At 38.7% G+C, this 9,647-nt stretch overlaps 1 protein-coding gene across 2 annotated transcripts; it reads left to right on the forward strand.

The window, feature by feature from the left end:
* The first annotated feature begins 203 nt into the window (after window positions 1-203).
* Window positions 204-9,321, forward strand: manba (mannosidase, beta A, lysosomal). 2 transcript variants are annotated; one of them, XM_086095751.1, is made up of 17 exons: window positions 204-443; window positions 1,009-1,103; window positions 1,961-2,066; window positions 2,149-2,322; window positions 2,516-2,639; window positions 3,393-3,562; window positions 3,655-3,768; window positions 4,199-4,350; window positions 4,445-4,562; window positions 4,634-4,720; window positions 5,567-5,734; window positions 5,947-6,165; window positions 6,238-6,402; window positions 7,412-7,556; window positions 7,629-7,774; window positions 8,097-8,354; window positions 8,618-9,321. In XM_086095751.1, exons 1-17 carry the CDS (start codon window positions 255-257, stop codon window positions 8,846-8,848), a joined length of 2,661 nt encoding a protein of 886 aa, XP_085951877.1. In that variant the 5' UTR covers window positions 204-254; the 3' UTR covers window positions 8,849-9,321. The 2 variants fall into 2 exon arrangements, with proteins under 2 accessions (XP_085951877.1, XP_085951878.1); XM_086095752.1 differs by having other exon boundaries at window positions 7,629-7,771.
* Window positions 9,322-9,647: the final 326 nt, after the last annotated feature.

Raw genomic sequence — 9,647 nt, forward strand, 5'->3', positions numbered from 1 at the left:
ATCTGGAAAATATTCACAGCCTTTCAGTGTTTACACATTGTGCTACAGCTTCATTCCAAAATGGAATAATAAAAAAAAGTGCCCTCAATCAATCTTGGCACGTCTATCTTTGCAGCTTAATGGAGTCGTATAGCAGCCAATCATATTGCAGCGGGGCGATCTCGAGGGGACTGAAATCCGGTCATATGACCAAACACAGGAAGTAATTGTCCTGACTTGACAACCATGAAGGCGACAAACTTATCGGACAAGAGATGATTGTACGCGGTTTTTTCTTGCTTTTATCGTTTGTTTTGGTGGCTTGGGGCCATGGTGGACTTAATCCTCTTGTCCAAAGTCTGGACGGTGAATGGAATTTGTGGAACTCCAACAAGTCCTTTTCTCTCCCCGCTCGGGTGCCAGGCTGCGTTCACACGGCGCTGCAGCAGCGAGGCTTCATACAGGTGCCGAAAACATATATAATTCACTTCTTAATGTTCTGTTTTCTCAGTTATTTGTCAATTTTACTTTTATCGAGCCTTTATTTTATTTTACCATTCCCAGCGTCTCTCTCTCTCTCTCTCTCTCTCTTTTTTTTTTAAAGACCCATGATTTGTTTTATTTTGTCTATTTTTCTTCCTTTCTGTATTATTTTAGGTCACTTTTACCCAGTTTCTGCTGTCCTTTTTGCTTATTTAATTTGAGTAGTTTATGCTGCTAATTAGTTTTGAATATTTTATTATACTTGTCTTGATCCTCTGTGTTCTTATCTCTCTTCTTAATCTCTCTTACCTACATTGTAGTTTATTTTAATATTTGTTTTTGTTTTATTTTTTAAAGTATTTTTTATTTATGTATTTTCAGCCTTTTTTAATTTAACTATATACCTTTTTATTTTTTGCATTGGTGTATTTAACGCTTTTTAGCTTTTTGGGATGGATGAATTAGATATTTATACTCTGGGGGAAAAGTTCTATTTAAATCCTTAAACAGCAAAAGTGTCAACTAAACTTTTGGTGCATATTTCAGGATCCTTACTTCCGCTTCAATGACCTGTTGTACCAGTGGATCTCTTTGGACAACTGGACATACGCCACCACGTTTGCCGTCTCTGAAGAGCTGAGGTCAGCAGACAAAAACACCATTAGAAGCAGAAAAAAACTAACTTCACAGATTAGCTGATTGCCAAAGATTTCACACTTGATGCTTGGGCAGGCATTCCAGACAACAAACTAGATTTTTTGTTTTATAGAACCTCAAGAAGTCAATTTTCCAAATATCTACGCTTCATATTACATTTGAACGTTTATGATTGTCATACAAAAGAAGTTAGCCACGGTGATAAAATAAAACGATATAACGGTCCGTCTTTTAAGAAATATTTTAAAAAGACAAAGTAGACAAAATAATATAGAAAATGCTAGAAAATGACTAGATATAAAATGTAAAAATGCTCAAATGTTAGAGAAAAAAAATTGACCACGTGTTAAAATAATGACAGTTCAAAAATAGAAAATATACAAATATTGGTGAAAATTTGAAAATATTAGATAAAAACATTATAAAAATACATAAATATTACACAAAAAATATTTTCATTAATGTGACAATCATAAAAAAACTAAGCAAATATTAGACAAAATAATAATGATTACGCCAAAAATATTCTACTTTAAAAAAAAATAGCAAAATCTTTTAGCAAAAAAGTTTTAAAAATACTCAGATCAAAGCATCCGAGTACGAATCATACAAATATGTTAAGACGGGTTATTCTGGAGTACACAAATATATAAGAATATGGGACAAAGATATGAACTCTCTAACAAAAAGATCCAGTCAACAAAATTATTTAAACATCAAACAGAAATATTATAAATATTTTTTCAAATATATAATACAAAACTGTTTAATAAAAAAGCAGAAATATTTGACAAAAATTGTAAAAATGTAGCCGTCTTTGTAAATGTGTCCTCGCCATCAGGTCCAAGCGGGAAGTGCTTCTGGTGTTGGACGGCATAGACACGGTGGCGTCCATTTGGCTGAATGGCGCCTTGCTGGGCCGCACGGACAACATGTTTTGCCAATATGTGCGTTCCCCGTTGTACTTTCCCATCTTTTTATGCGTCCGTCCGTCCTTTCCGCAACCTGTCCGACATCTATTTCTCGCAGGTGTTTTCCGTCCGAGATCTGCTGAAGGCTGAGGCGAACGCGCTGATGGTCCGCTTCCTGTCTCCCGTTGTGTTTGCCGCCGCGAGGAGGAACGCTCACACCGCCTACACAGTTCCGCCTGAGTGTCCGCCCGACGTCCAGAAGGGCCAATGCCACGTCAATTTCATCAGGAAAGTGAGTCCAAACCCAAAGTACTGTACGTACAGTGGGACCTCGCTTTACTGGATTAATAGTGGGAGGGAAAACTTTTTTTGTGTGGCCAAAACCACACAATACAGTGCAAATTTTTTGCAAATAAACCTAAAAACTTTGTACTTGACCTTTAAACGTTGCTGTGATGATACTTTCCTGTGTGTTTGTGGCTCAGGCCCAGAGCTCGTTCAGTTGGGACTGGGGTCCGTCCTTCCCCGGCGCCGGGCTGTGGAAAGGCGTCCGCTTGGAAGCTTTCGACCTGCTGCGCCTCGACCGTTTGGCCGCTTTTCCTCTCTACGGTACGCCGTCCCACGTGCACCTCAACGTCATCATCCTCATCGCCACAACAGCCTTTCTAAGTGTTCGTATGTCAATAGTTATAAAAAATAATAATAATAATACAATAACACTAAATAATAGAAATCTCTGCTAAAATATTGTCCAAAATTGCAAAACTACACAAAACACAAAAAAGTGCATCAATGTTACACAAGAAATAATTTTTAAAAAGTATATTGGCTAAAAATTACCAAAAAAATACCCAAATATTACAACACAATAAGCTTAGACAAATAAAAAATATTGACTATATTTTTGAATCCACAAATATTACACAAGCATATTGCACCAAAATAATTAATCTTTTTTAAAAGTTATTAAAATACCCAAATTCTTAATTGAACATAAAAAAAATTGACTAAATGCAATGTAAAATGTCCAAATAATATTAAGAACCAAATATTATCAAAACGTCCACTAGCAAAAACGACAAACATACCGGTACTTGACGAAATATATATAATGTAAAAAACTATTTTTTTTTAAAAATGCGCACACATTAGAAAAAAACTACCAACATTTTAAGAAAAAATATATATATTAGACAAAAAATTACAAAATTAAGACAAAAATCTTGGAAACAAGATTTTTTTTAAATTAGCCACCAAACTTTCTTCATCTTTTGATTTTCTGTGCCCCAAGAAAAAACTTTTTTTTCCCGCTTTCTGGCCGAATTGAGCTCTGAAGAAGTTTGAATAATTTTTGTGCCACAGATGCCGGCCGCTCGTCCTGGTCGCTGCAGGTGGACGTACTGGTGGATGCTCTTCAGCCCGCCTTTGCCCAAATCACGCTGGACGTGCCCGAGCTGCTTTCCCGCAACACCTTCCCCACAAACATTCGCCAGGGCCCCGCCAAATACACATTCGCCCTCAGTGTCAACACGGTATGCCCGTGCGTGCGTGCGTGCGTGTATGTGTGTGTGTTTGTGTACGTGTGGAAAGATGCTAAAAAGGTGTCAAAACGTTTTGTTTGCAGAGCAGCAACGTGAAGCCGTGGTGGCCCAACGGTCTCGGCGGACAAACGTCCTACCGCCTCCTGGTCATGGCGCACTCTCAGGATGGGAAAGCGCTGCTCAACGCACACTCAAAGGTATGAGCTCACTTTCTGTCATCGCAGATGAAAAATACACAAATAATATGACAAAATATATCAATGTTACAAAATAGACAAATATTAGAAAAATATATAACAGAAGACAAATCGCAGAGTCACCTTTTTCTTTTCGCAGATTTTTGTTTTTCTCAATAGTTTTTAACATATTTTTTAATATAATTTTTTTTTTTGGGGGGGACATTTATTGATGGTTTATCACCGTTGTTGTTGTTGTTGTTTTTTTAATTATCCCTCCCTTGAAACAAATTCTAAAATAAACCTTAATATTTATAATTAATAATTTGGGTAAAAAGAAAATATTACAACAGAAATGCAAAAGAAAAATGAAAAGAAAAATCCCCAATGTTAGTGTCCCTGTTTGTTGGCGTCCGATCGAGTCATTTAAAGCCCTCGCTTTGTGTTGCAGGTTTATTTCCGCAGCGTGGAGCTTATCCAGGAACCCGTTGCCGACTCACCGGGTCTGAGTTTTTACTTCCGAATTAATGGGAAGCCTGTTTTCCTCAAAGGCTCAAACTGGATCCCGGCGCACTCTTTCCAAGACCAAGTCACGCCTCATGTGTAAGTCGCTCTCGTTCTGTCTCGATATGAAACCGTAGTCGATATAATACAAAAAAATAATAATGCAATAAATCCTCCTTTGCGTACTTGTCAGCTTGAGGGACTTGCTGCAGTCAGCGGTGGACGCCAACATGAACGTCCTCCGCGTTTGGGGAGGCGGCGTTTACGAGCAAGACGCCTTCTATGACACGTGCGACGAAATGGGTCTCATGGTGAGCGCGGCTAAGAAGTCATGCAGCATTTCACGCCGTATGGTTGTCATATTTGCATATCTGGCCTTTAGGTGTGGCAGGATTTCATGTTCGCTTGTGCCATGTATCCCACTGAGGATGACTTCATACGCACCGTGAGGGAGGAGGTCTACCAACAGGTCAGGAGGGTCGCGACATCTGTGCTCGCTATCAACACATCATTATTATTATTGATTGACAAAAATGCTTAACTAGTACACATAAATTGTATTAAACTTTAAAAAAATAAAAATAAACTTTTTTTTAAAGGACACAGAAATCTTCTACAAGAATATTTGAAATATGCAAAGATGAAAAAAAAATGCAAAAATGAAATATACAACAACAAAATATTAGATGAAAATATTTGAAACAAATACTGAGCATAATAAGGAAAAGCAATACAAAAATACTAGATACGAATTTAAAAGTATTTAATGGAAATACATATTGGACAAAGAATACAAAAGTATTGACCATAAATATTAGAAAAGAGAAGTATTCGACAAAAATATTAGGAAAGAATTAAAAAAAAAATATCAACTAATATTACAAAAACAAAAGTACACAAATATTTGAAACAAATTCAGAAATGTTAGGGAAAGACTATGAACCTATTTAAAAACAAATTTTTAAATATGAATCCGAAATGCAGTAGGAACAAATATTAGGCAATTAGGCATTTAAAAATATTTGAGGTAAAATGACAGAAAAGTAGAAGAAAAATACATAAATATTAGGCAAAAGTATATATAATTTATTATATTTAAAAATACATTAAAACAATTTTGGGGTGGAAAAAAGGCAAAAATATTCTAAAATAATTGAATATCAAGTGTTTTGTAACTTACTGTTACCAAATGAATAAAAACTACTAACGTCTTGATTTCATGAAGCATTCAAATACTATTTTTGAACTTCTTTTCTTCTTTTCCAATGAATGTCTCATCTTGTGGGAATTCTTTTTTTTTTTTTTTTCTTCTCAGGTCTGGCGTCTGAAGTCTCACCCGTCCGTCATCATCTGGAGTGCAAACAACGAAAACGAAGCGGCGCTGGCCACCGACTGGTTCCACATTCCCGACTGGCAACGGCCCGTCTACCTCAAAGACTACGTCACGCTCTACGTGGACAACATCATGGCCATCGTTAAACAGGCGGGCTTCATATCTTTTACGTCATAACAGTGCTTCTCAAACCGCCGGACTTTCTGCGGTCGGCGAGCCGTAGTTTCGGGATCCGCTGAGAAATAAGCCATAAATGATGTTGCGTCATGTTAAAAAGTCGAAAGCTACTAAAACAAACACGCTAAATGCTAATGTCCCGACTTGTGTGCGATAACGGAGATAATGACGTCCCGATCCCTCAGGAGGATCCCAGTCGGCCCTTCCTGGTCTCCAGTCCGACAAACGGCGCCGAGTCTGAGCAAGAAGGCTACGTGGCGAGAGATCCGTACGACCCGCGCTACGGCGACACGCACTTCTACAGCTACCTGGCCGACTGCTGGGACTGGCGCGCCTTCCCCCGGACGCGCTTGGCATCCGAGTACGGCTTCCAGTCGTGGCCGTCGCTCTCCACGCTGCGGACGGTAAACGTTGGCTTTGCTTCCATCGAAAAAAATTGGAGCCAAGGCCTAAAAGTAGCGCTTGTGACGTTGCAGGTGTCGGTCGCGGAGGATTGGAGCTTGAGCAGTCGCTTGGCTTTGCACCGTCAGCACCATCAGGACGGAAACCAAGAGATGCTGAAGCAGGCGTCCATTCACTTCCGCCTGCCCAACTCCGGCGATTCCCTCACCAGGTTCACGCACACGATCTACCTCACGCAGGTAGCAAGTGAGGTCGTCACCGTCCACAGAAAAGCATGCAGCTCCGCACGCTAACCCAAAATATGAAGAACAAAAGTTATTTTTTATTTTCGCAGGTGAAAGTTTCAGATGAAAATGAGGCCTGCAAGCAGACTGTCGTCGGTCATCCTGATTGATATATGTCATATCTTTTCTAAATACGTATTTATACGTTTTAAATCAACAGTTCACAGATTTGTGTTACTTATGTTTACCTTAAAAAAATAAATCCTATGTTCATATTTTTATGAATGTATAATTTATATTAAAATACAGGACAAATGGCGAAAATCCACGTATAATTATAATTGCACTGAAAAGAAAATTTCTACTTTTTAGCCCCAAAAAATTATTGAATAAGGAAAATCCGTGGTTACATTTGAAATAAACACAAGTACATATTTTTTCAAATTACTATATACATTTAATTTTGCCTTAAAATCTTTCAATCATTTTTATCTCAACATGCTTACAGAACTTTCATTCTTTAACCCAAAACAATGCAAATGAACGCTTTACATATTGAAAAACTTTCATTTTTTAAACCTTTTAAAATAACATTAAATTTGTGTTTCGTGATATATTTTTTTTAAACAAACCATACCTAATTAACCTAACTACTGCTAGTTAACTTACTAGTCCTACTAGTAGTACTAGCATTACTACTTCTATTAATTAACCCTATTAAAAAGTATGTAAAAAAAATAATATTTAATTTATTAGGATCATCTATGGAATGTTTCCATTTTATGGTAACATTTTAAACAATTGTTAATATTTACACACTTTATTTTCTACATACAGAATCTTTTTTTTCAAAAATTCCATCTTATAAAAAAACTCAAATTGTACACAATACTTTCATTACGTTGAAATTATTATTTTTTTTAAATATATATAAACTACTTTCTCTTACACTTGCACCCAAAATTTGCCCTAGTTGGGCCCTGATGCAAGCAGACAGTAACAGCATGTTTGTATTTAATTTCAGGTGATGCAGGCTCAGTGTGTGAAGACCCAGACGGAATTTTACCGGCGTAGCCGCAGCGAGCTGATCGGAGGCCTCGGCAACACCATGGGCGCCCTCTACTGGCAACTCAACGACATTTGGCAGGCGCCCTCCTGGTCGTCCGTCGGTAATCTGGCCCGCAAAGGCTCACGCTGAACGCTTCCTGTCGCATGCGCCGTTACTTCCTGTTCCTTGGCAGAGTTTGGCGGCAAGTGGAAGATGTTGCATTATTTGGCCGTCGATTTCTTCGCCGCCGTCCTTCCCGTCGCTTTCGAGGATGACGACAACACGCTGCTCATCTACGCCGTTTCCGACCTGAGCCAAGACCTAAAACTCAGTGCCGTGGTAGGGCCTGTCATTAAAAAAATAATAATAATCTACTGAATAGCAAATGTTTTTTATTTATTTAAAAATATGTACAATACAAAAAATATATATAATAGAAAAAAATCCTGAAATATTCTATTTATTCAATTTACATTTTGTATAAATGTTAATGAAAGTAGTAAAATACGAAAAATATTCACGCACGTATTTAAGCTTAAAAACAAATATTTACAGTGGTACAAGTTTTTAAAGTTACGAAAAATAGTAATTGTAACGGAATTTTTATCTTAAAAAAGGAACAAAATAAATGGAATCATGTTGTCACCCTGCTGTCCACCAGGTGTCACTATACAAATGGAGCGACATTGACCCAGTTTGCACGCTGAAGTCTGATCTTGTGGCGGTCCCGGGAGGAAGTGCCGTTCCCGTTTTCAAAGGGCCCGTCGCCGCCCTACTGGCTGGATGTGGACACTGCAGCCGCCACACCTGCCTGCTCTCCTTCCACCTGGAGGAAGGCGGCGGCCAACGTGGTCCCGCCAACCACCACTTCCTGTGCTCACCTAAAGACGCCCTGGGACTACGACCTCCAAACATCACAGTGAGACACTTTTGTTCCAAAATTCCCTCCTAAAAACATTTACAGATCCTGAATCCCGTCTTGTAGTCACTTAGAAATCCTGAATTTCTTCTTCTAAATCCAGAATTCTTATGAATTGAGAATTCCTTCTTTGAATGACTTCCAGCTTGCCCTACAATTCCTTCTTGTCGACACGAAGCGAGACAGAATTCTCAACAAATTGATGAGCAGTTATTTGGAGCTGTGGAATTGTTGAAAACGCTGCCAAATGTCTCCCCCTGCAGGCCAAAGTGCGCAAGGACGAGACGGGATTGGTGGTGGATCTCCACTCGTCGGCCGTGGCTCCTTTCGTGTGGCTGGACGCTGGCGCCGTTCCCGGACGCTTCAGCGCCAACGGCTTCTTGATGCTGTCCAGGAACAGGACGGTGGCGTTCCGCGCCGGGAGAAACACGAGCGTTCTGGAACTCTCCCAAGCACTCGCCGTCACCTCCTTGAGCGACCTCTACGCGCCTTAAATCGCCTTCAAGCTCGTCGCCGCCTGATCCCGCCGCTTGTAAGTTGAGTGGTAGGACGTCTGCTTTTGCCATCTTGGAACATCGAAGGCGACGCGTCTTTTGTATTTGAGTGTAAATGTCAAACGTTCAAATGCAAAAATATGGATTTGTCGTTGTAGATATTTAATTGATGTCAATATTGCACATAATAATGGCTGCCTTTGGTAAATAAATTGCGACCATGAGGCTTGGATGGAAAATGAAATGGATTTGTTTTTTTCTAATTTATTTTCAATTTGTGTGTCAATTTTCTATTTGTAACTAATTTATGAAAGTTTGCTAGCATAATGCTAACACATAATGGAAATACCATAGACGGGCTAACAAATTGCATTGATAGTCGTAATGTTACAACCTGAAGCAACACACAGACAATGTAACAGGCATATATTCTTTATCCTCTGCAAAAAATAAATAAACTGCAGTTTATTGCTTGTGACGTCTTTTTCTTTGTACTCATATGCGTGTGTTATACTGCCCCCTGGTGGAAGTCAGGTACAGCAATCAATGCATGAAACCGAAGCATAAATTGTTACATTCTATGTAAATAATACATTATTATTTCAAAAGTCAATACTGTCGACTCGAGTGTTAATTTTCTTACTGATAAACACATTCCCCAAAAATAATAATTTATTTGTTATTTGGTGGGAGTTAGAACAGATTTATGGCCTCTTAATGGGGAAGTGTCTTGAGTTGCGACAATGGTGACAAAAAACACATTTAACTTGTATCTCAAGACACCACTGTACATACACTC

This window comes from Leptonotus elevatus, chromosome 14 (assembly GCF_054856555.1).
Source record: "Leptonotus elevatus isolate MCC_2025b chromosome 14, RoL_Lele_1.0, whole genome shotgun sequence".
Classification (NCBI taxonomy): Eukaryota; Metazoa; Chordata; class Actinopteri; order Syngnathiformes; family Syngnathidae; genus Leptonotus; species Leptonotus elevatus.